Source organism: Zonotrichia leucophrys, chromosome Z, assembly GCF_028769735.1.
Source record: "Zonotrichia leucophrys gambelii isolate GWCS_2022_RI chromosome Z, RI_Zleu_2.0, whole genome shotgun sequence".
Classification (NCBI taxonomy): Eukaryota; Metazoa; Chordata; class Aves; order Passeriformes; family Passerellidae; genus Zonotrichia; species Zonotrichia leucophrys.
Window position 1 is genome coordinate 75,041,245 of NC_088200.1, and position 26,466 is coordinate 75,067,710.

Genomic DNA, 26,466 nt, shown 5'->3' on the forward strand with positions numbered 1-26,466 from the left:
ATCTCTAGTAGACTCCCACAGAGACGTCTGCATCCTTTCACTGCCCCTTGATTCCTACCCAGAGGCTCTCAGCTGTGACCTCCCTACATTCTAACCCTTCTGTTACATACAGTGCCTCCCTCTGCCTCATCTGCCCTGCCTATTCTTCCTAAAGAGTCTGTAACTGTTCAATAGAGCACTTCAAGCACACGACTCATCCTGGTAAAGTTTCACTTATGCTAGTGATGTCAAATCACTGGGACTGGGCCAAGGAGCCATGCTCCTCTCGTTTGGCCTTCATGCTGTGTGTGTTGGAGCAGAAACTCTTCAGCTCTGGTCTGTGGAAGCCAACACCTCCCACCAGCCCTCAGTTCCTCAAGTGCATCACCCCACTGCCTCTCACAATCTGCTTTCGTCCCTTCCCCCTTCCAAACGAGTTTAAAGCTCTATTGATGAATCCTCCTAGTTCCTATGCTAGAAACTCTCTTCCGTCTGAGAGGTGCATCCCATCAGGTGTTGTGCAGACCATCCCATGGTCCAAAACCCAACATTATTCTAATGACACCAGCCCCTGCTTTTGATGGGCAGGCTCCTAGAAAGCTACAGTGGATAACTTCCCTGTTAAAATGGGAATTTTTTTGTTAAACAATAGGCAGCATTCTGTAAAAACAATCCCTTGGCACAATGAAACATCTAATTTATTAGCAGGGCACTGCTAATTCATTCAGTAGGGAGCAGACATAACTTTTCAAAAACATTTGTCTTACTTTGTATTTGGTAATCCTTTTCTTTTTTCCTCTCTTTAATTTGTTGTTATTATAGTACTGCCAACTAAAATTGAGCTACATTTTGCTCAGATTTACAGATCAAATTCCTCAGATTGTAAGCCCAGCCATGTACAACCATTTTTAAATATTAATTTTAGGAATAATAAAAGCATTTCTAAATTGCATCATTTCTGTTTAGTGTTACAACAATAAAAAAAGATTACTGCAAACTTCTATTCCAATTAAGAAGATCATTCCTCTGTCCCCAAAGGAGAAATAATGTCCACTTATGTTTCCTATGAGACTGGAGCTACTTCCTTGCCTTGCCATCTATAACTACAATGTTCCCAACCCTAGACACCCACATTGAGGCTTTTATCAACCAGCTTGAGCCCTCTGGAAGTAAAACCTATTTCAAGGTGCCTTACAGAATCCCTAGAGAAAACAGGCATTTGCTCAGGAGCAATTAATCTACTTCAGACTTGTACCTTCTGGAGGGATAACCAGGTGACATTCACACCACCTGGAACAAATGTCACCAATGTACCGAGCACATCAAAGGCATTATTTATTTGGATTACTGATGGAATCTCCCCGGAAAACCAGCCCTCTATGCAAACACGTTAAAGCTGTTAGGTCTTTCTTTTTAACTTAATATTTCACTTCCTGCAGTACGCGGTACAACTCAAAAATCTCTCACCTCAGCAAAAACAACTGGCATCAAATATTCTCTTCTGCCTTTCTCCTTACACTGCACTGAAGTGAAAACAGACAAGGTGCTGTGGGTTGGAATGAGATGAGCCTTAAGGAGTGAGAGGAGTGTCCTCCCCTCTCTACCACAGACAGCGGGGGCAGCTATGAAGGGATAACCCAGGCCCAAAAGGAATCATCTCCAACACCAAAAGGGCTCAGGCCCAGCTAACAATCAACATCTCAGTCTGGAGAGCAGATGTGGGAAGAGATAAAAGAAATAGTCCTGACTGTCTTACAAACTGCAAAAGACACACGAGTTACCACAGAGGTAGAAGCCTCCTACACCTCCAAGTGTTTGAGACTTTTCTCCGGAGTTTGGGCACAGATTCCATGGATGCTTCCCTGGGGATTGAGGGAAAGGATCTCCATGTGTGCCTCACTAACAGCTGGATGGTAAGAGCCATTGAATCCTAAGTTCTATTATTTCTTCACTAGCTGTAACATTTATAGGTCCTTTTAACCTCATGCTGTATATATCTATTAGTAGTTTTGTTTTTGTCCTTACTCCTCTGTGATATTAGTTTGTTAAGAGTCTTATATCTGTTAGTTTATTGTCTAATAAGTAAATAAATACATAAATCATTCTCTAATAGACCGAATCAGCCATTATTAAAGCACTTGTGAACAAGAGTGGGGTTCGGGATGGTGGGCACCTCCATAAAGCTGCTGCCCTGTTGCCAGAGGCCTGGGCAAAGGGCAGGGACTCATCCAAATGCCCACATGCATTGTTACCAAGCAGCCAGCAGCACGCTGGGTTCCAGTGGGTGTAGTAAACCCCTCAGGTTTAGCCAGGGCCCCTTGGAGAATAGAATGCTGACACAGCGGCAAAGAAGTTTCCTGTCTCCAGGGACATCCGCCTTGTACCTTATCCCTATAGCCATGTAAGGCAATATTGTGTTAAACCCTACTATTGGTCACTTATGGTCACTCTAACACCTTTGCCATTGGTCAGGATTGGATCCAGGCCAAGGGTATAACAGTAGCACACTGTACCCCTACTAACTCGGAAGAAGAAGAGCTGAGACCCTTCACGGACCCCTACAATAAAGCCATACTGGTGGAACAGCCAGCGTCTTCTGCTTCTCCTCTCTCTGCCGTCTGCTGGAGCCTTAGGCCAAGGGAAAAGCTACCTAGCAAGCAAAGCTGAAATCACAAGAGCTGCCTAATCACTAAGAGCTGAATATTCCCTGCTTGCTAGGGGCTAACCCGCGGCCTTGGTCTGAGAGCGAGCTGGCTTCTAGCACCCAGTCCCCTTGGGGACTGAGCTCTGGAGCTGGAACAGCTTGCATAAGATACGACCAAGCAAGGCTCATTTAAGTGGGCATGGAATACCTCTGCGGATGCTCCTCCTCAGCTTGTTGCAGAGGTCCAGGCGCGGGTTCTCCAGGCTGTCCTCGGCCGAGCCCGGGCTCTGCTCGGGGGACGACAGCCCCCGGCTCAGGTCCAGCGGCGCCTTGCTGCCCGTGGGCGGCGGCGACGTGGCCGGGCTGTAGCTTGAGGTAGGACTGCTGGCCACAGACGAGGCTGAGAGGTCCAGGGCGCCGATCCTGGAGTTCAGCGGGGACGTCAGGGAGAGCTTGCGGGTCCTGGCGGGCGAGGAGGTCCTGGAGAGGGACAGGGGAGGAGGAGAGGAAAACTTGCGGCAGAGGTGTGGCGACTTCCCGTCAGCCAGGTACTCCCCTCTGTTGTTTTGACTGGTGGCAAAGAACAGCTCCAAGGACCTGAGAGGCAGAGAGACAAAAAGAGCAACGTGGTTATTGTATTTGTGGGGCGCCCCAATGAAGGAAGGAAAGATCAATCTGACTTCATGTTCTGAGAAGGCTAATTTATTATTTTTTCATACTAAAGAATCCTATACTATGTAAGTATACCAAAGAATACAGAAAGGATACTTACAGAATGCTAAAAAGATAATAATGAAAACCCATTACTCTCTCCAGAGTCCCGACACAGCTTGGCCCTGGTTGGCCAAAGAGTGAAAACAATTCACCAGAATCCAATGGAACAGTCACCTGTGGGTAAACAATCTCCAAACACATTCCAAAGGGGCAAAACACAGGAGAAGCAAATGAGATATTTGTTTTCATTTTTCTCTGAGGCTTCTCAGCTTCCCAGGAGAAAAATCCTGGGCGAAGTGATTTTTCCAGAGAATGTGAATGTGACACATGGTAGCAAACAGTGAACAGATTTAAGTAAAAACGCTTCAATTTTAAACAAATCTGCATAGCACTGCAAAATCTGTGTGACACTTCATCCTCAAAGCTTGGGCACATAGCTGAGACAGACCCTCCATAAAACTGGTGTCCTGTTCACACACTAAGAACCTTTCTCTTAGATTATTTACAAGCAGAAAGCAATGAGAAAAATGCCCACAAAATGAACAATGACCGATGCTGTGACATCTCTCCCGGAAATCTCTGGCAGAGAAGCCCCAGGAAGGTGCCAAGCCCAGGCTCACCTGACAGGAATGGAGGTGAAGGGGCGCCTGTAGATGTCAGAGAGCTTCTCCAGGACCACGGCGGCGGTGGTGAAGATGCGGTAGGTGTGCAGGAAGGTGTTGAGGAAGTCGATGCTCAGGAACCGCAGGTCCGTCAGCCGCTCCAGGAGGCGCTCCACGCTCGCATAGCGGATCTGGGGCACTTTGCAGGAATTCAGCGTTTTGCTGAAGCAAATATCAATGTCATCTCTGTGAAGACGGGCGTCGGATCTACGCAAAAGTCAAATTTAAAACACTTTACCAAAGCGTCATCATGGCTAAGATGATGCCCTTTGTTAGATCTCAGGATCTCAGTCCTGAGGTGCTGAGCCACCGAGACCACTTTGGGGGGCTCGAGAGTTTTAGAATGTTGTCAGAAGTGTCTAGTAGCTAGACTTTAGTCTTACACAGGAGACGACAAAGATGAGAGCTTCACCGGGGTGAATGGTAAAGAGATTAGTTAATTAGAGAGTGAAAAACAAGGTTTAAGATTTTTGTACAGGGGGGTTTAGAGAAGTAAGATGGAGGAATTGAGGTGTGTCTTGTCCTTTTTCTTCTTCTTCTTCTCTTCCATCTTCTTTAGTGATGGTGGCACCTTTAGATTAATTATTACTGAGAGTGCACTCAGCAATATAAATAAATGGTATTGGAGAAAAATGATAAATATTGTACACGTAACAATAAGTATAAAGATACGTAGCGGTCCAGAAGACAGCACAGTGTGCTCATGGCTGACTGCTGAGCAGATCTCTGTTCAGCTGAAAGAAAATCTTTTAGATAAACAATTAATAAACATAAAAACCGAAAGAAGAACTAAAGCCTCTTCTCGTCCTTCGATACGCGGGCTGCCCCAAGGCCACCTCCGGCCTTTCCAGGCCCCTCAAACAGCCGAGATAACCCGACACGGCGGCATGGCACGTGAAGCCATTCCAGACACTTGGCGTCCCTGGGTGGGCTCGAACCACCAACCTTTCGGTTAACAGCCCTTCAGTTTGAGCTTTCATATTTTCTAGATTCTGTACTACATTGGTACATCACTCTGAACTCCATTGTCATGGTTTAACACTGGCTCAATGCCAGTGCTCTTGTGAAAATACACTCTCTCTGGTGTCTGCTGTGAGATGTGACCAGGAATAAGCAAAGGAGGCCTCTACTTAGAAATAAAGGAAGGAAAACTTTATTAACTGAACTACAACTATATGTAACAAGAAACACACTGGAAAAAATGAAAACCTTCCAAAAACATTTCCTCCTCCCCCCACCAAATTTCTAGTACATCCATCTTTCAGATCACCAACTCTTGGTCTACCACCACCCTTTAGATAATCAATTCTCAGTTCATCAAGAGGAGAGGAGTCATCCATATAAAGTGTCAGCAGTTCTCCTCACAGCCCAGTCACACAGAACAATCCTCTTCCAGAACCAAGGACACCACTGCAGCTCCAGCCCCAAAAAGTGCAAACAGCAGGGAATGGAGGGGAGCAAACTGGGAGGGTGGGACTGCAGACCTGGAGCTGGAATTGGACACTGAACCCCAATATGGAAATGAAACAAAGCTCATCTAAGTGTGAAAACTCGTGACTCAGAGTCCATCTTGGGGGTAGCCACAGCTGGGCTCTTGTACTGCCCTAGCTGTGTCTTTTGAAGGCCTTTTAATAAATCCCTACTTTATTCCTTTAACACTGCCTAGCCTCTGTTCTAGGCAGCTTTTCAAGGCATCAGAGGAGTGGTACCCCTTTAGCTGTTCCTGTCAACACAAAAGAAGCAAAAATGTATGCACTATTGTGTTTCATCAATGCAGGAAAACTTTTAATTTGTGGTGACAAATGCTTCCATAACTAAGGGAACTTAAATTTTATTTTTGTCAGATGCTTTGCACCTCAAAGCCTAAGAAACTGTTAATCATGCTTACATTTCTGAAATGGAACAGGTGGCAGAATTGTCCCCTCTTGTCTCTTTCAGGCCATTGTGGCCCACAGGTCAATATTACTAAAATCTCAGTTTGGAATACTTGATTGCAACAGTTTCTGCTGGGATCAAACTTTTTCTAAAATAAAGTAATGGATCTTAAAAATTAACCCCTGCCTTCAGCTCCAAGAATTACTTTTGATTTTAAGAGAAGAAAGAGGGAACAGCACAAAACATTTCAAATTTCAAAGCAGAAACCAAAAAAATACTTCATTTTAGTTGAAAAACCAAAATCAAAAAACAATAAATTTCTGCTTGGAAATAAAAAAAGAGAATCATTTACATAACCCTACCCATAATAGGAGAGGGGTTTCCCCTCAAATTCTGTCTTGTCTAGTTTGTAAATAAACAGGATGAATACTAAGTAAAGCATCTTTCAATACACTCCATCTCTCTCTGCCTATTTTGTTATAAATTATTAGATTTTCTCACAAGAAAGATCAGGATATTCCACACAATTCTACACTGTATTACATAAAAGAACCAACAACCACAAAATCTTGTTTCTTAAACTAGGCCCTCCAAAAAGTGGCAATTTTTTTGTTTATATCATCCAATGACATGTGAGTCTGAAAGTCAAACTGTGCTGCAAATCAGGCAAGTCAAATTTAAGAAGGAGAACAGCAAATTTGTGTTTGTTGTGAAAGTCCTGTATGTTCTTCAGAATTAATATTCCTTTCTGTTGGCATGGGGACTGAGGTCCTGCTGTACTTTGAAAGGGGACAAATGTACTTTTAAAACTCAGCAGGTGACAGAAGTTTTTACACAACTGGAGAGTTCCTGGAATAAATCTGAGAACAATAAAATGCCTTATTTCCAGGGATCAAAGGTGTGTGCCCTAACAGTGCACTCCCAGATGCTTTCTCTCTCCCATTTCTAAGCACAGAGGAGAGGAAACAACTACAGAAGAGGCATTTGGAAAACCAAGAGATGTGGCAGATAATAGTGAAAAAAGTAACAGTTTTATGTCTATCCCTATGTTCCATTCACTTATATATTCATTGGATTCTAAAAAGTAAAACTCGTGTAAATTGAGGTATGCAGAAGATCCAAGCTGTGTTAAAAATCTGGAATCATGTACTGAAAATATCTCACTAGAAACAAAAAACACTTATTACAATAAATAACGGAGAGAATCCAAAGGTAAAGGAAGCAGCCTTATAAACAATGATGCTACTTTGATGTGATCAGTTAAAATCATGAGAGAAAGTAATTTTTTAACAGAAATAACAGAAATACAGAGAACAAAAACTTTGGCTATTATAACAAAATACCTTTGAATATGGTACTTGCCTGCAGTCACATAAATTCTGAAGACATTGTAAAAATGTCCAATAAAATTATGAGATGACAAGGAAAAGCTGAGAACAAAATCATTCATTGGAGGCGTAACTGAAGCCAGCTACTGAAAACCTAGAACAATCTGAGTTGTGATCCAACACTGTGAATTGAGAATTTACCACTCTGAGTGATCCCTACAACTCCAAGAAAGGAGTTTGAAAATATATGCTTTGGAAACAGTTCCATTCAACAAAAATGCGAGAAAAAAGAAATTAAAGGTTTGCATTCTCCAAACACATGCTTTCTCTTGTTAAAAATTTTATTGAAGAAACACAACCATCTATTTTGTTCTCTGCTGCACTTACTTGATCATATGTGGCACTGTGACTTTGGAGTTTTCTTCAAACACTATTGTCATTAATCCATTGCACCTTATATTATCAATGCACTGTGGAAATAAACGTTGAAAACTGTTAAAGCCAAAACACTTTTCATATCCCTATAAGCTCAAAGCACAGCTTTTGCAGGGTATGGGCTGATTAAGACAAGGTGTTTTCTCAAATGAAAAGCCGTGATGCAAGAATTAGAGTCGACATGCTTCTCTAGCCTTTGCCTCTCAGGGTATTCAGTTCAGAAACCTTTTCTTTTCCACATGATTAAGTACTTTGAGTTGGAAGTGATATTTCCTTTGAAGCTCCTTTGAAAGGGAACAAAACTCATTATTTCTAGTGTTTCCTGAAAGAGTGTAAGCTTGAGAAATCAAGACCACAAGAAAGTCAGAAGGCTTTATACTCCAAGGGGTATGGTAATACCTTAACCTCTACCTCTGTGCAAAAGACTATAAGGGAATATAAAAGCTTCCAGAAACACATTTGTAAAAACAAATTCAAGTGGTGCTCCTTGTGAAATGCAGCTGTGAGAAAGCTGTCCAAGCTGCTCCCTGCAAACCCTTGTATAAATGTTTGAGGCTGGGAATTAGGAGGGACTTTTAAGTGCAGTTTTATGTAGTTTAGATGAGCCCAAAGAAGGGAACAGAGCTGGCGAAGGGGTTGGACCTCTACCAAACCCTACAGGGCTCTTGTCTTCATTACATTTTCTACTTTTATTAATACATATATATATATATATACATATATATGTACACATATATAAACATACTTTTTTTTTTTTTAATATATGGACAATCTCCTTTCATCAGTAAAAAGGAGTTCCAGAAATTATCTCACATGTTTATCCTGACTTCAAGAATACATGTTGCCTTCAGGCTGTGGAACATTTCATTTCAAACCAATGACTGATACAGGGTTGCTCAAACCTGATAATCACAGGCCTCTTCAGGTTTAGATTGCATCTATAGTTTTAAATTTAAAATATCATCTATGCAGTTTTATGCAGGTTTCAATTCAGGATTTTAGGATTAATTGGAAAGTGCAGCTGCAGTAATTCACAGTATGATTTTCTCAATCATTATATAAAAGCAGTGAGAAACACATTTAATAGAAGTACTTATATTTCCCCTATTTGACCTTGAAATAGTTCAAAGAAGCCCTTAGCACCAATCATGGTATCAGATGATTTTTAAAATTATTATCATTTAGGCTAAGAATGGACTTAGTAGCATTCTTAAATGGTCTGTCTGTGCCAGGAAATTACTCCAGTAATTTTACATATCAATGGAACAACAATCATTTCCCGAAAATCTGTTTTGTAAAAAATTCTCCAACCAGGTCTGTCTGTAAGATAGCAAGTTGTAGCTCATACTGTATTTTGAAATTTTTATTTGCATATTTTTGTCCTTTCAAAAATGTTAATCTGGCACAAAATAAGTCAGAATTCTTATTTTTTAAGCAATTTCTCCTCATTATGATGATGATTCATCTGGAGATATTGCCAGCAATGATAGCAACTTTGGAAATGCATGACATTCCATGCTGATATTCCTCTAATCAGCTATTTCTCTCTAAATTAATAGAGGATAGGACCTGAATTCAGAACTATGAGAGATGTATATTCTTGTTTGTGTGCATAAACAAAACACAAATAGCCTTGATTTAGCTCTGGTTAGCTGGAAGTTCAGGGTTTTTGTTTTGTTTGGGTTTTTTTGCATTCAGCTTCTTTCCACAAATAGATTATGACAAAGTTTGTCTATTATGTTTAAAGTAAAAAGCAATTTTAAAAACCCCCAACAACTTATCCCTGACATTTAAAAAAATTTAAATACCCTTTTTGTTTATTCACAACATTGACAGTTCCTGCACACTGTCAGAATGCTCAGCAATTATTTATAATGGTTTGTTAGCATTCCTTTTTGGTGGAAAAAAGAATTTAGCCCATTTTCTTACTTCATTAATGATGTGATATGGTATCACTTTCACGCTAGGACTCAGGTGGTTTTGATCTGTATGAAAATCATATATAAATCAGTACATGAATAAACCTTCTTCTTAAATCGAAATAGGTGTCTAGATGGGCTCTCCTTAGACATAAGAATGCTCACCACTATGTTTGTTGATGGACAATTTTGACATTTATACACCATCTCTATTTTTGAGAAACACACTTCCCTGATGATTCAAATGCAACAACACAATTTTGAGGAGAACAGGCAGCACTAATGGTTTTTCACAGCAAATCAAAGGTGTTCATCACCCCTGCGTCAGGCTGCTTTTCAGAAGCTCAGATTGAAGGAAGACCTCACCAAAACCAAGTGAGAAAAGGTCTTAGGTTGGAAATGAGGGTGTGTATTCCATTTCCATCTGTCAGAGCTGGGGCAGTTCTCTGCTGTCCATGGGGCAGTTGTTCTTTATCTCTCCCACAGCCAATCCTCCCTCCAGGAGCTCTCTGCTGTCCATGGCCCATTCATCATTAATCACCTCCTGTCCATGGCCAATGAGTGTCCCTGCAGGGCCGATCCAATCCCAGCATCCTGTGGGGAGATGCCCCGCCCAGGGGAGGAGCCAAGCATTCCTCCCTGGATCCAATCTGAGCTTTGGGACACCCCAGCAGCCTCTGCCCCCTGCACTGCCAGAGGAGCAGCTTTCTGCTCCCTGCATGGCCAGAGGGAGCCCAGGCCCATCTGCAGCAGCCCTGGAGCTGCAGAGGAAAACTCCCCCCTTGTGCAGGATCCGTGCTGCAGCAGAGCCACAGCTGGCACTGCAGGAGGGCTGAGCCCCCATGGATGGGGCTGGGACACCCCCTGGCACTCAGGGGGCAGGGACTGTGAGCACTCTCTCAGTTGTTTTATTTCCTTTTTGTACTATTGCATTTGTACTGTTAATGTTCCTAGTACAGAACTGTTATTCCTGCTCCCGTATCTTTGCCTGAGAGCCCCTTCATTTCAAAATTACAATAAATCAGAGGGAGAGGGTTTGCATTTTCCATTCCAAGGGAGGCTCCTGCCTCCCTCAGCAGACACCTGGCTTTTCAAACCAAGAAAGAAAAGCACTGAGGTACCTGGCTGATGTCACTTGTCCACGCAGCTTTCTCCTGCCGTGATGGGGCCAAAAGGACAACAGTGAAAGGAGGAGCATCCGTGGGCTCCACTATCAGCTTGAAATCCAAGTGTCCAAACACTTGCCCAGAGCCTTTTGCTTTACAGCCAGAGGGGGAGAAAAAAAGTCACACCATGAAACGTCACAGCATAAGGCAAAGAAAACAGTGATTTCATTTACAATGGAAAAGCTATAAAACATCTTGCTGATAAAGAGCAAATCCAATTAGGTATCCAAAAACTCATTTTGTTGTTCACATATTGGGATTTGCTCTTCAATATAAAGTTTCTTATAACACATGTATGCTAATACATCCTCCCCATACTACAAGTATCACTCAAATTAATAAAACTACTTTCACAATTCAAGTGCAAAACTTGACAAACTGCAGGATGGAAAACAAAAGAAGTAACAATAAAATTAGCCTGAGACTGTATTTTGTAATGCCATTTGAATAAGCTTGCACTCCAGATTTGTGGGGAGCCCAAGGCCAAAAGTTCCCATTAATTCTTCCAAATCAGTCAACTCCCATGTATTCCAGAAAGCAAATTATTATGCAGGTTATTTAAGGCTTTTTTCCTTTTTTTTAAATTTTCAAATTTTTTTTTTTCCGAGATGCTCTGGGTGAGCTTGAATACAAAAGCCACATTTCTCCAGCCAACCTTCTTGAAAATCCAGTAAGGGGTGTTAACAGCAGGAACAAATACAACAAAACAATGCCCCATCCAAGCCAGCATGTCCATTAGTAGAACAGCAATTTTAATGGATCAGTTTTACACTGTATTCTACTGGTTTCACAACAACATATCTATTTGCTCTTATGAAAAAAATAGAAAAGGGTACTAATTTTAGGAAACTAGAAACTGTACTTACTACTGACAGCTGAATTTAACTTACAATCATCATCACTCGCTTCTGTCTCCTCGACCAGAGTGCATTCTATCAGAGACAGAACACCTCCTGTCTGTGGAAACAAAGCACATTTCACACAAATGTTATTTATTCCCATTTGTCACAGATTTTTTTAAATGTTGACAGGCCTGACTCTAACATTTTACATTACTCAGAGCTCTAAGGAAGATACATCAATTTCATGATGCACATTTTTTCCTTAAAGAACTAAACTCAAACTGATTAAATATAATGTTTTTTCCAAATCCAGCAGATTAATAGTACAATGCACAAAACTTCTTTCACTTTTACCATGCTTTAATTTATGGCACACAAGTTCAAAAAAATTAACTAGAATTTCATTTTCTGAATGTAAGTGAAATACATACAAGTTTTCCTAAAGGTTCTGTTAGACTCTATTTATTTTGCATAAGTACTTGAACTATGTAAGAGGTGCAAAGGGGTAAAGTACATGACCATTAATAACCTCTTGGTATGCCAAATTAAAATTCCATTCAACATAACCCACTCCATGAACTATCAACATCTCCTTACCCACAAGCCAGCAGTATGAAAGACAGATTCTCAACAAATATAACTAGATTGTTCTTAGATGACATTTTATTTTAAGAGAACATGCTGTTCAGGAAAACTGAATTGACTTTGAAAATTAATTTTATTAGAGCTCTGGAAAATGTTCTTTGGCAATTCTGCAGGGTTGTACTGACTGATTTATGCACTGAAAACTGACTTAAATTCAGTGCTACATACACTGAATTTATTCACCACTTCAAACAAATAGATACATCAATGCCTTGTTTCTAATCTCCAGTATACTAGAATTAACTGGGTCTAATAAAAGGAAATTGACTGAATTCTATTATTTGCAATGAAAAGATAAAGCAGCTAAACACTGTGCACCAGCCCACTTTTGTTCATAACCACTAATGCAAAGCTCACATGAAACCCATAAAACAGCAAAATGTTGGCAGTTCACCAAAGATGAACTGCCAACATTTAAATTTAATACAATTAAATCATAATATGAAGTCCATACCTTAAGAAGATGCAGTTTTCCTCCTGAACTTCTTGTACAAATTAAGAAGTGTTTTGTAAACAAGAAGCATTGTCTTTCTCCTTCTTTCTTCAAAGACAATGAGCCCAGGCGAACTTTACTCAGCTTTCCCCTCTCAACTGAGGGGACCTGGATAAGGGAACCTGGTAATGAAGGTGAAAAATTTACTGTATTACAATAATATTTAGTAGGTAATGTTCAAACTGTAAATTCATTGAACACTATTATATTTATTAACACAACTCTTCATTCCAGTATCAATGTGTATCAGCGTCTCTTTCAAGAACAAGTCAATCTCTTTTTTACTGCACAGATTCCCTTTTATTGTTATCATAAATAGACTCAAGTACAGTCCAGACTAACACTTGTGTACATGGCAGGATTAGATCCAGGGCTGATTAGGCAATTAAACACTAAGAGGCCATTGATCAGAAAATGTGGCTGAACAGCAAACACCACTCTGACAGCCACTACACTTGCAAAAGACACTTCCAGACCAAAGAGACAGAGAATGGAAAGAACATGGAAAAGTTCTTTTTGATGGAAAAGAGTTTGTGTGTGCACCCATGTACAAGAGAGATGGAAATGAAGCATATCTCTTCTTCTCATCTTGTACTGCATAATTGTCAGTGCTCCACAGCTCATCTGAAATGTGTTGCCAGTAAAACACTCCCGAACTAAATTGAACCTGCTCGCATAAGCCTGAATTTTGCTTTGCAGAGCTCCAGGCTGGGGACAGCTCTGCTTCTCTTGCTGTTTCACATCTCAGTCTGTGACCAACTTTTCCAGATTGATCCCACCATGTGTATCACCTCCAAATTTGAAGCAGGAGTTAAATTTGGCGGTGAAGTGCAACTCCTCTGTAGATTAAACAGAAATATTTCTACCATACAACTTGCTGTTAGCAGACAGGGCAGCCAAGAGACCTCCTAGTCTGCTTCCCACACATCTCTCCTCACTATTACCTTTACACTGGCTCGTGCCTTGTTCCAGCATCAGGTACTCACACAGCTAAAGCAGCATGAAAGTAATGCTGGGAAGAACAAGCAGGAGGAGAAGGCTTTGACCTGCCCCTTCCAGATACGAAGTGTCACAGCTGCATCAAAGCTCAAAGTAGTGGTGGCACCCTGACACAATGCAAGCCTGACAGAATTATCCATGAAATATTAGATTAGCAATTCTTAGTCTGTGTTGTCAAAAGGATTATCTTTCTGAAAGTTCACATACGCAATCTTAAATTAACAAACAGAGAAATTGCAGTAACTGAGAAAGGTGCTATTTATCTACATTTTTTCTACACTTAGCTCTCTCTATATATATTTAAGTAGTCTTAAATTATTAATATATAAAGTTCTACTGACATGGGAAATTACACAGCAGTAAATTTGCCAGAGAACAGTGTTCTCTGACAGACATTTCACACTTAGACTAAATGTATAACACAACTTGTGTCACCGAAACACAGCAGTGAAGTTATGCTCTAGAATTTTGCAGAGGAGTTTGGAACGTTTCAGATTCACTTACATTCTGACCCAAACCCATAAATATTTACTGGCTGTTGTGCATTTCCCCTGGACAAGCAGCCAACCTGCCTCAGCTGCAGGAGAGAGGGAGGAGATCATTTCCATGTGTTGTGACTTTTCCGTGTTACGCTGATTGTCCCTCAAGCCATGCTGCAAGGCCAGCATGTTCAAAACAACTCCCAGACAAAATTCCCTGGGTACTTTTAGTCCTAAAATTCCATCTACACATTTAGGGAAGCAATATCCAATCTGTACATATTGTTTCTGCTTTTCTTAGTAAAGTAATAGTACCTATAAATATGATATTCTTACAGAAGTAAGGTCACTAGTAATTTTTGTTTATTTATTTATTTTTACTTTCATTGGAATGCTTTCAGAATTAACATGCTCTGTAATGCCACAATGGGCTGAGGTTAAACAATATTCTTGCACAGAGCTGAAATACTGTTAATAAGGTAATAGAGAGCAAACCTCTCTCTAAAAGCAGAAAACACAGACTGCATTTTATCTCTTTCAAATGTGCAGAGAGGAACACATCTCCTACACATACTGCATGGCTGACCCCAAGCAAGGACCTTGGGCATTCTCATCAGGCTTTAGTGGTTAACAAAACTGGGCATTGGCTCTACCACAGATTTTTTTTCCTCTTAAGGAAAAAAAATGATCACGATTGGCCAATGTACAGATGCAATGAGCAAGTGAAGCTAATTTTAGAACATTCATTAACAGTATAGTTTGGACAATAGTGTAATTCCATGAATTTTTATCCAGCCTCAGGCCTTAAGCACTTCCAGCACTTCAATGCTTCAACAGTCACCCTTCTCAGCATTTGCTCAACCCAAGGAATATAAAAGGCTGGATTTATAAACAAACCCAAGCATTCAGAAGTATACACTGTGCTGTCTGATTTACCAGCTCAGTCTGGGTTTCCCCATGCTGGAGGTTTTTGGGCTTTTTTACTGCTCAGAGTGTTAAACACTGGAAGAGGTTGCTCATTCAGGGAGGCTGTGAAGTCTTTGTCCTTGGAAAGAATAAAATACTGACTGGGCATGGCAGAAGCCAACCTCCTCCAGCTGGTGCTGCTTTGAGACTGGAATAGGCAATTTCCAAAGTCCCTTCCAGCTTCAGCATGATTTTGTGGTTACAATATCTTTATCAGCAGAGGTAAATTCACAGCAGCTGATGGTAGAAGCATCAGTGTTTGAAGGCAACAGAGGGGCTTGGGGTGCTCAGCTGTTTGGATGTCAACATGTTTCAGACTCCCTGAGTGTCCTTCAGCCTCACAAAGAAAACATTCCTCACTTGTTTGTGTGCCTGACTATAAAATCTGTACCTAAGTGAGAGGCAGGGAAAATCAGACCCCAAGAAACTCGAATGAGAATTACATTTTGCAATCTGCATTGCAAAACACTGCCAGGGACAGTTCCTGTGCTCTCAACATGCACAACTCAACAGAATCAATCTCTTCTTTAAAATAATAAGTCTGTAACACATAAAAAAGTTGCCATTAACATCCACAAAAAAAGGCTGCACAAAGGTAGTGGCTCCTCTCTCCTGTTTAAAGCTGGAAAAGAGGTTCCTGTGCCCATCTACATTAATCAAGACAACAAATGGAAGCCTTACTAAAACCAGAGGAGATGGGCACCACTGCCAAAGTGACCCCACTGTCAGATGTAAAAGGAAAATGGGCTCCATTACTTCATTTGCTTTATTCAGATTTCTGCCCTTGCAAGAATCACAGGCAGTGGATGTTCCACCAGATAAGCTGATACAGCCTTCTGCAACACAGACTCCTGACCACTGCCCTCTGACTGTGTGCCTAGAAATAAATCTGAATTTAATTCACTTACAGGGTTTGGCCTTGGGACTAACAAGACAACAGTAATTTGTACAGATTGATTCCCACAGAAAAAAATTCTAAATATTCCTTTGGAAGCAGTGGGTACACAGACAAAACACTGTCAGTCAGTCTTAATGGGGAAACCCCAATAAATAAAAATACATATTTGTATTACATATTGTAATAATCTTTAAAAAAATTCTAAACTTTAATTAGATTTCATAGTACAAGTCAACCTAGGATAATCACAGCATTATATTTTTTTGGCTGTGGGTGCAAAACAACTTGTTTTTTTTCTGAAAGCCATATTCATAACTCTTAAAACACCTCAGAGATTAAAATGAATGCATGTAATGAAGAATCAAGTAATTTAATGGGGTTTGTAAAAACAATATTGTTAGTGTACTGTAAAAATAATATTGGAAGTTATTAGAGAAAATTCATAGTTTAGCCACATACCTACAGCAACAGCATAAAATGCATTACAAAATGTACAGAAAGCCTATTAATTACCAAGTGCAATATGGCCCCATCAAATACCAGATGTTCTGCTGAGGTTATCTGGAAAAGTTTGAGGAAGGGATGCACCTAAATTATATTCCTAACCTTTCCTGAGTATTTTTAATGCTTTTCAAGAGAAAGGAGCAAAACCTGTCATAATCCTGCAGTACAGATCTGTAGCTATTTTGTACAAACCCAGTAACTGGCTTCAAGAGATCCAAAAGTAAAATATTATATAAATGGGAGAAAAATAAGCAGCTAAAGTAAACATCAACCAATTTGCAGTTCCTGGCAAAAACCCCTGTCCCTTATTTAAAATGGAAATGTTATTCTAGCAGAGTTTTTGGGAACTTAACAACAAATTCCACCTCTGCTGTAACTGATTTTCAACAGAAAGAGTTTCCAAAGCTGCCATCAATAGACAGAGAGGAGAAGAGTGCTGCTCTTTCCCTGCTCCATCCCCTTGGGACCACAGTCCAGGCAGAATGTGAATCACAATCTCATGGGGGCTTTGCCACTCGTGTGCTGCTGATTTTCCTGCAGAAACTGAGGTCCAACCACAGCCCAAAATCACCCGTTTTCAGGGCACTTTGTGACTCACCCTGCAGTGACAGGGGACAGGCTCAGGATGCTGACAAGTGCCCAGTGCAGTGCCCAGCCTGATGATGGCAGTGTGAGCCCTGCTGCCTTCAGTGCAGTATTTTTCATGGTTTTTTGCAGCTTTGCAGAGGGATGTCTTACCTTGGCGTATAAAGGTTTGGCTGGTATCTAGCAATATGTCACAGCCCTCCACTATGGTCCTCTCTATGGCCAGGTTCTTCCGGATGTTCTCTGTGTCACTCACCTCGTCGTGCATCACTCTGTTGGGGACAAAAATGCACTTTATCTCCCCAAAACGTGCCTCACACCTGCTGTGTCTCTGAAGACACAGTGCATGTCCTTCAGCACCTGCTACAGATCTACCCACCCAGTGCCTCCTCACTCCAGCGCAGGTCTCCTGCCTTTTTTCCCCTTCTTTTCAAACCATTCTTGTGATCATTTTGATTTTTCAGCAGTGGAGCCAATTTGGCAGATTAGTGACTGTTCCTGAGCACATCTGACAGATGCCACTGAGCTACAAACACTTCACAGCTGATAGAAGAGAACCTGATCCTTAGTGCACAAATAGGAAAGTGTTGCCTAGAATTGCATAGGGCATATTTAGGACTTCCTTTCCATGGCTTCAGGGTCCTCCTCTGTCCCTGTTTCATCTTTACAATTCAATGTATCCCTTCCGTTCCCCTTTCCATTCCTTCTTCCTTTCCCTTTCCCTTTTCCCCTTTCCTTTCCTTTCCTTTCCTTTCCTTTCCTTTCCTTTCCTTTCCTTTCCTTTCCTTTCCTTTCCTTTCCTTTCCTTTCCTTTCCTTTCCTTTCCTTTCCTTTCCTTTCCTTTCCTTTCCTTTCCTTTCCTTTCCTTTCCTTTCCTTTCCTTTCCTTTCCTTTCCTTTCCTTTCCTTTCCTTTCCTTTCCTTTCCTTTCCTTTCCTTTCCTTTCCTTTCCTTTCCTTTCCTTTCCCTCAACAACCACAGCTTTGATATTTCAACATTTTTCTTATTGTTCTTCCTACAGGCATTCTCCCCTTACAGAGAAAAATACAGATTTTATATATATATATATTTTTTTTTTTTTTTGTGCAGAAACAAATCCAGGAGTTTATATGCTCTTGCAATTATATTTTCCTAAAGTGAGACTGGACTGCACTTCCTGGAATCTCCTCCTCCCTCAGAACTACCTTAAAGGGATGGAAATGAGTCAGGTAATTTTACATTTATGGTCTCGACTGACTTTATGAGCAGAGAGGATCAGTCAGTCTCAGACTCCACAGACACTTCTGAGTGTTCAGTGGTGAATCAGATGCATCAGCAGTGAACTCTGACTTATGTGATGAAGCCAGTCCAAAGCTGATTTATCTGCTCGTGCAGATCTTTTACAAGTAAATATTCTCCAAGCACATCTTAAGTGAATACTCCAGACACTGAATATTTATATCCAGGAGTTCACTCATGGTCTCTTTGTTCTCAGCAGAAAAGTGCATTTCCCAGAGAGGAGAAACACATTTCCCACTGTGCTGATGAGAGGAACATCTGAGAAAGGTCTGGGGGTTCAGGGAAGAGCTTCATTGTGCAGGTTTCCACAGGGAGCAAAAGTTCTCAGAATATATCTTTAGTTCCTGCTTATCTGGCATGATTTAAAGCAAATATGAAATTCACTTTGCACACTAGCATACTAAAATTATAACACAGACAGAGAATTAGGTGCTTTCCAAGACCACAATTATTTAAAATGCTCTTCTCTCTTTAAATTAAGAAAAATAAAATTTCTTTATGTAAAGAGAACTGCTCTGTTCATAACCCAGGAGTAGGTGGTTTCTATAGTGATTTCGATTCTCCCTAACCAAAATACAAGGAGACTTTTGGAGATTTAAATTTGCCGAAAAGAAAAAATAATTAGAACAGACAAAATATTACAGTGAGGTATTTTTGTTATTTTTCATTATCTTCTGTTTTGTGTTTGATCCTTTTCTTTACAATGCATATATTTTTAATAGAGCAAAAACAAGTAAAAATAAAGAAAACTGGTTTTTCTTTTCAAAACCTTAAATTCAAAATAATCAGAGATAAGGTAGAAAAATCTTACCTTGAAAGTTCCTCTAGTTTAGATTTAGCAAATTCAAGGCTTTTTCTCTCAACGTGTTCGTGTGGTGTGTGAGCCAAAAGTTCATGAAGTGTTATAATATATCTGGGAATCTTGAAACCAGTAAGATACAATGTCAGTAAATCCATATATACCTTCCCTCAATTTTAATAGATTATGAGCATGTAAATTTCTTTTGACATTGAAAATACCAGGTGACCTGGCCGCATTCAGGTAACATTCACATTGCACAAAAGGAGATGAAAGAATGTCCAGTATTTGACTATTAAAGGCTACAGGGTAACAAGGACCCTTCAGAGCTTTTAACCACAGAAAGAAGAACCCTTCAGAGCTTTTAACCAAGTGATGGTGCAGCATAACTGGTCTGACACAACAAGATTTATGTAGGAGGAGAGGCAAAATAATGCTCATGTGGAAAGTCACCAGCAATGACATAATAACATTCCTCATCACCCAGGAACAGGACCATTTCCTTCCCTCCCTTGACCTGGCTTCAACTCAACCCAAAGAAACCCCAAATCCACAAAAACTTTAAAATATAACACTTCAAAAATTAAAAAAGTATTGTTGCAGGTGCTAATGGCTCCTTAGGCTAATACAAATAACTACTCTCAACGTAAGTGTCACTGATGCCCCTTTTATTTTTTTTTTCTCTATCTGGCTTTCCAATAACTGCACAAACTGAGAAGGTTCACTATTCCTCTGATGAGCAAAATGTCAGGTTAAATCAAAAAGACATAAATTTCTCATGCCAGTGCTTCACAGACATCTTAAAACAGCAGAAAATGTCTACTCCAGGCAGATCACAGTAGAAACCAGGAGGGCAAGCACAGTTTTCAAAACTTCTGCAGTTTATTTTTCATTTTCTAAAGACCAAGTAGCTGGAGAGCAAAGCAGGGAGAAGGATACCAAATGAATTCCCAGTAAGGTGCCTGTGGCTGCTCTAAGTTCCTGACTATCACCTCTCTCTGGGCTTTATAACCAGGGGTCCCAAGTCAAGGACCTGCTCCCTGCTAATTTTCTTTGGTGCCATCCTCATCCTACCCTACCCCTCAACATTCCTGAGCAAAGGTGAGCCAGCATAGCTGGGGAGGAGATCTCCACAGGCAGAGTCTTGGTGTAACAAAAAAATAAATTACACCAAACCGATTTTCAGGAGAGTATTTCTAGTTAAGCAAGATGAGCCCTCAATCGATTGCAATGTCAGTAACATAAAATGAATCTACCAAACAGTAAAACCAAATGTACACAAAAAATACACAGGGAATACCTGAAACATGGGGTAGGTAAGGAAAGTTTCCAGCATTCTGCCCTCACATGCTGGGTTGGCTTCATATTGCTTCAAGAGTTTGTCAAAATCTCTGTTTTGCTTACAGTTTGCCAGCACTTGTAGGCTATATTGATGATTCCGAACAAATTCTTGATATATGTTCAGCATTGGCAGCAGAATGTCAAATAAGTCAGCTAAAAAAAAAGCAGGAAAATGCCTTTTTTTTTCCCCAGCTACTCATGTATTGAAATACATTTTTAAAGAAAATGTGTTTTCCAGTGTTTTCTCTGGAAGTGAATTACTATAATCAGTTCTGTTTCCAATACACTGACAATTTAGAAACATTAAACATAGCTCTTTCACCTGCCCAGTGATGGTTGTTCTGATTACCTAATAGTCAGACAGCATTACCAAAAATGCAACTCTAATCAATGATTAGGGCAGAGGAATTCTCATATACAGACCATTACTGCCCGCATGGAATTCCCACTACACCTCATCTTGTGGTTTTAACCCTGCATAAGCATATTCCTTTCAAAAGGGACTTTTAAGAAGTCATGTCTTTAGAAAAAAAAAATCAGTACTGATTATTCAAAAATAAATATGAAAGTTATACCCCTACAGAAAATAAAGTACCTTACCTAGAATTAAGGTAGGCCAGTTAGCTATTCTTGCTTTTAAGCCCTGGTGAAATATCTCATGAAGAAACATGATTGTTTCACTGAAAAACAAGTATTTAAACAAACAAAAAGACAATTCTGGTTTTATTTTCTGATTAATAATTCACAGAGAAACATCTCTTCCTCTTTTGCACTTTGCTAGAAAAAAAACAGAAGACAGTTATTGTTATGGAAATAAGTGCTTCCTATTATTGCATTGTTTAAAAATACTAGCTCACTGCTTCTAAAAAACTCGTAGTATTCAATATAAATATTCTAACATCGTATTCATATTCTAGCAAGGGAAAGGAAACCTGCCTCATGACTAAAGGAACATATTCTGTTTCTCAGAAGTTTGGGGCAGGCTTGGATGCAATCCCAGTCCTGTATCTAATGTTAGATGCCTCCTGGGCTACTTGAACATGCTCATTACAGCAGTACTTGGATGCCTAATGAAAGAACAATTCCTTTTTTGCAGGATATGAAAAGACAAGTGAGAGGGAATGAGATTCCTTAGGCAGGACAACAGAAAATAGAAGCTTTGACATTCTCATCCTCGGGGTCTTATCGGGATCATATGAGGCCAGTAAGTCCAGTTTTGCTCTCTTAAGAGAAAAAAAGAAACAGGAAAGGTGACAGAAAATTATGGGAACTGCCCTAAGAGGCACCATCTGTCCTTTTTTGCCTTTAGCAGAGGAAGACAGAGAATGCAGGGAGGTAAAGAGGAGGTCATGCTGGTTTCCAACAGCATCACCTGCAGCACCTTTGCCTTTCAGCCCTGGCTCAGTGACACCACCTGCACCAGACCCAAAACAGGAGCCAGGACTCTGCCTTCAGCTGACCCAGAATGGGAACAAGCACTCAGGGACACCCACCAAAAAAAACCCAGATAAAAAGCCACAAAAACCTCCCAAACCAACAAAAAAAATTCCCAAAAAGGTCCCCTCTACCTGTTGAGGAAAATGCTGCTGACATCGTCGTGGCTGATGGGCGGCTTCTTGGAGCTCGCTGCCATCCTCAGGGGCCGCAGGAAGCAGTTCACCAGGACATAAAGCTGGTGCACGTACTCAGACTCAGCCTCCACCATGTTGAAAACTATCTGGTTCCTCTTCCTCATGCTCTCTGCATGAGGAGAACAAATATAGTCTTGGACAATGGTTTTCCATTTTCTTCTGCACAGCCAGCCCCGCATAAAGCTCTGAACCTAAAAAGGGATCACGCAGGAAAAGAAAGTTAAAAAAACATATTACGTGACTTATCATAAGCTCTTCACTGTAGAAACAACTCTCAAAATTAAAAGTCTTTGTGCAAAAATAAAAATGTTCCTTTATTGATATATAATTGTTCTGTAATTAAATATATTTTACATTTCTGTTTGTTAAGGGTCATAATTGTTGCCAGGAAACAGACTGTAAAACATGGCATACACAGAAGGGAATCTTTCACTGCAAGCTGGAATGTTGTCCCCTTCCCATCAGCACCAGTGCTGTTCCTTCTTCCTCCCCCTAGAACATTTCTCTTATACCCCAAAGGTGTCCTGCAATACCTCCAGGTAACACAGTCCAGCACAGACTCACTATCATTAGTGGCAGAATTCTTTATTTTATAAGGTCACTTTGCTTTCCATTTTGAATGGATAACAATTGGTATGGGTATTTAAAGCTAGGTATCAATACATTGCTTGGTATCAGACACCAAGGCAACAAACATGGTATTCAAAGAGACAGATGTTTGGCATTCTTAAAAAGCACCTCTATGTCATGGAAAAAATCTAACTAAGCATAATATCTGTTGAAGTTGCAAGTGGATTAAAGATTACAGAAGAGGTCTACATCTGGTCACAGGAAATTTCATTGTGTCTGTGCCCTGATCTTGATTCATCTTGAATGAGAAGTGCAAAATTTTGCTGGTATCAGTTTACTCTGAAAAAATAACTTCAAATAAAAGGGGCCTAGCTGTCAAAATGACCAAGACACAGAATACAGTGAATTACATACAGATTCAAAGCCCTCTTGCTACTAAAAGGGGCATTCCCAGCTTCTGCAACAATGGTTAATCTACACGAAAAGGAAAATTCGCACTACGTTACCAGCTCAGGGCTGACCCTGGCTCAGACTGCACACCCCAGAAAAAGACAGAAACCAGACACGTCCCATAAAGTATTTCATGCAAATACATCACAAGATAAAGTGTGGCACAAAAATACATGTAATTGAAGAGATTTAAGTAGGGGCAGAGCAAAGAAAAACTTGTTATTCAACTGTACTTAAGAAAAGAAAAAAAAAAAAAGCCAAACAAACAAACAACAAAAAAAATAAAACCTAGACCAAAAAACAGAAGCACACCCCTCATCCCACCCTCCTCCCTTTAAGCACAAAAGACTTCATGTTTACCTTCTTAATTTTTTTAATATCTGGATCTTCATCTTCCTGGTTGCCTTGATAAGGTCGCATTTTTTCCTTTGTTTTATTCAGTGCTACAATCTGACAAAACCAAACACTCATTAAATGCTTCCTCAAGTTAAGGCAACCCTTGGTTGGAGAACTACCAGAACAACAATTTCCCTTCCCCCCAGCCTGTGGAAGGGGCACAGAATGACCATCACACATTTGGGGACAGGGACTGGGGCACTTCAGGCCAGTACAGATGCCTGTCCAGCTGGAAGGGGGACCCGGAACCAGCAGGTTCTGCCCCCAAAACTAACTGTGCCTTTTGGGCTTTATCAGCCTGGGACTGCCACAAGGTTTTTAACAACATCCAGGGAATCAGAGCAGTCCTGCACAGTCCTTAACACCATCACAGCCAAACTCAAACCTGAAGGCAGGGAGGAAACAGTGAAATCAGTGGCACCCACTCTGCAAAGCAGTGTGTCATCCTAGGGGGATGAAAGCATGACAGGATGTCAGGAAAAGTAACCCAATCAGCCCAACATGCCTCAATATTTCACAGAAAATCATTATTCTAAGGAGTCACTAGGGGACTGTTATATATTAGCCTCACTGGGTTCTGTCATTTTCACAGGATACTACAGAAATTCTGAATATCACTGATGCCTTAAGTTTGAGCTTTCATATTTTCCAGATTCTGCACTACATTAGGATATAACTGAACTCTGTATAAAGTGCTGTCAGCTGTTCTCCTCACAGCCCAGTCACACAGAACAATCCTTTTCCAGCCCCAGAACCAAGGACACCACTGCAGCTCCAGCCCAAATAGTGCAAACAGCAGGGAATGGAGGGGAGCAACCTGGGAGCGTGGGACTGCAGAACCTGGAGCTGGAATTGGGCAATGAACGCCCACATGGAAATAGACCAAAACTTATCAAAGTGTGAAAATTCGTGACTAGGGGCTCATCTTGGGTGCACCTTTGTAGCCACAGCTCTCTTCATAGAGGGCAGGCAGGCACAACTTCCCAAGGATATTTCCTGGAAGTTGCAGCGAGGAACCTCAGAGAAAGAGAAAACAACTCTTATCTCTGTTCTCTGCCCCTGATGTTTTTGCACATGTGGAATATGTTAGGAAGATGGAAGAGAGTTCTTCATTGGATTCTGGTGATGGTTGTTTATATTAATTGCCCTATGGGGTCAAAGCTGTGTCCTCCCTGTCTCAGACAGTAATGGGTTTTCCTGTAATATTTTTTAGCATTATTTTAGTATTATTTAGAGTAGTATGTCTTTAATATAGTATAGTATAATATAATTAATATAATATAATTTTAATAAAGCAATTGTTCAGCATTCTGAATCAATGGAGTGAGATGCCAATCATTCCCTGTATCAAGGGCTCCTGATTCCGCTATACACCTTGGGTGGAGCCATGGTCAGGATCTTGTACTTCCCAAGGTTTGTCCTTTGAAGGACTTTCAACAAACGCCCACTTTGTTCCTTTAACTCTGTCTAGCTCTGCTCTAGGAGCCTCCCCAGGCATCCCCACAGCCCTGCACCCAGCAGAAGGCTCCAGTCAGCGAGAGCCTGGTGGCTCTGGCACTCACCTCTGACTTGAGCCTCTCGATCTCCGTGTCCTGGTCCTCCAGCTGGTGCCGGAGCTGGTTGGCCGCCACCTTCTCGGTCTCCACGATCTGCACCAGGTGGATGTACTTCTGCATCAGCACCTCCCGCTCGATCAGGATGTCCGAGTAGCTGCCAGGGAAAGAACAGGTCACTGAAAACAGCCACCTGATGGGTTTTAGTGGTTTTAGTTTAAGAAGGCTTCTGCTCCCGAAGCAATTGTGAAAACAGAGACTGGTTCAGGTGAAAACATGTTTTAAATTATTCCTCTTCTGTGCCTAAAGATCTGTTCATAATTATTGCACTTGTGGGGTGCCCCAATGAAGGAAGGAAACATGAATCTGACTCCACTTTCCCAAAAGGTTAATTTATTATTTTATGATGCTGTAGTATATTAAACAATACTACACTAAACAATATTAAAGAATACAGAAAGGATGCAGACAGAATGCTAAAAAGGTAATAATGAAAACTCGTGACTCTCTCCAGAGCCCTGACACAGCTTGGCCCTGATTGGCCAAAGAGTGAAAGCAACTCCCAGCAGAATCCAATGGAACAATCACCTGTGGGTAAACAATCTCCAAACACATTCCACATGTGAGCACAACACAGGAGAAGCAAATGAGATAAGAATTGTTTTCCTTTTTCTCTGAGGCTTCTCAGCTTCCCAGGAGATACATCCTGGGCAAAGGGATTTTTCAGAAAATGTGAATACCACACATAATAATAATTATTCTTCTTGGCATGATAGCCAACTGTGCAAAACATTACTATTGTTAGATATTTATTATTTTTATATGTTTACTGTTGTTAGATATTTACAACTGAAAGATATCTAACTACTGTTAGATATTTACTATTGGTAGATATTTACTATCATTAGATATTTACTGTTGTTAGATATTTATCTATTATTAAATACCTATTATTAGTAGGTACTTAGAATAGAGACTTAACAAGGAAGAGGCTCTATCAAGCATCTAAAAGGGGAGAATGATGCCTTAGGATTTAGCTTTCATATTTTCCAGATCCTGTACCACATCAATATATAACTCTGAACTTGATATAAGTTTACTTAGACAAAACAATCGTTTTCCAGCCTAATATATTTTTAACAAACACCTACTTTATTTCTTTATTCTGCCGAGTCTCTGTTCTAGGTGTCTTCAGGCATGAAAAGCCCCTCATGGGACATGGACAGATAATAGAGCCCCAGTGGCAATAAGACTGCAGAACCATGCTTGTTTAGTTTAAGTTATAATGCGCAGCTTGATCATAAACCACCCAAACC

The 26,466-nt window shown here is 40.6% G+C and overlaps 1 protein-coding gene across 1 annotated transcript in view; it reads right to left on the reverse strand.

Annotated features, from left to right (window-relative positions):
• RASGRF2 (Ras protein specific guanine nucleotide releasing factor 2) overlaps nt 1-26,466 on the reverse strand; it is a 118,044-nt gene that overhangs the window by 42,794 nt on the left and 48,784 nt on the right. The window contains exons 3-15 of the mRNA XM_064736809.1: nt 25,160-25,307; nt 23,562-23,651; nt 22,119-22,372; nt 21,151-21,230; nt 20,510-20,703; nt 19,222-19,331; nt 17,287-17,405; nt 12,664-12,824; nt 11,613-11,679; nt 10,678-10,814; nt 7,590-7,672; nt 3,958-4,206; nt 2,832-3,220 (exon numbers count right to left, since the gene is read on the reverse strand). Of these exons, the coding sequence (XP_064592879.1) occupies nt 2,832-3,220; nt 3,958-4,206; nt 7,590-7,672; nt 10,678-10,814; nt 11,613-11,679; nt 12,664-12,824; nt 17,287-17,405; nt 19,222-19,331; nt 20,510-20,703; nt 21,151-21,230; nt 22,119-22,372; nt 23,562-23,651; nt 25,160-25,307 (2,081 nt within the window). The remainder of the gene's footprint in view (nt 1-2,831; nt 3,221-3,957; nt 4,207-7,589; nt 7,673-10,677; nt 10,815-11,612; nt 11,680-12,663; nt 12,825-17,286; nt 17,406-19,221; nt 19,332-20,509; nt 20,704-21,150; nt 21,231-22,118; nt 22,373-23,561; nt 23,652-25,159; nt 25,308-26,466) is intronic.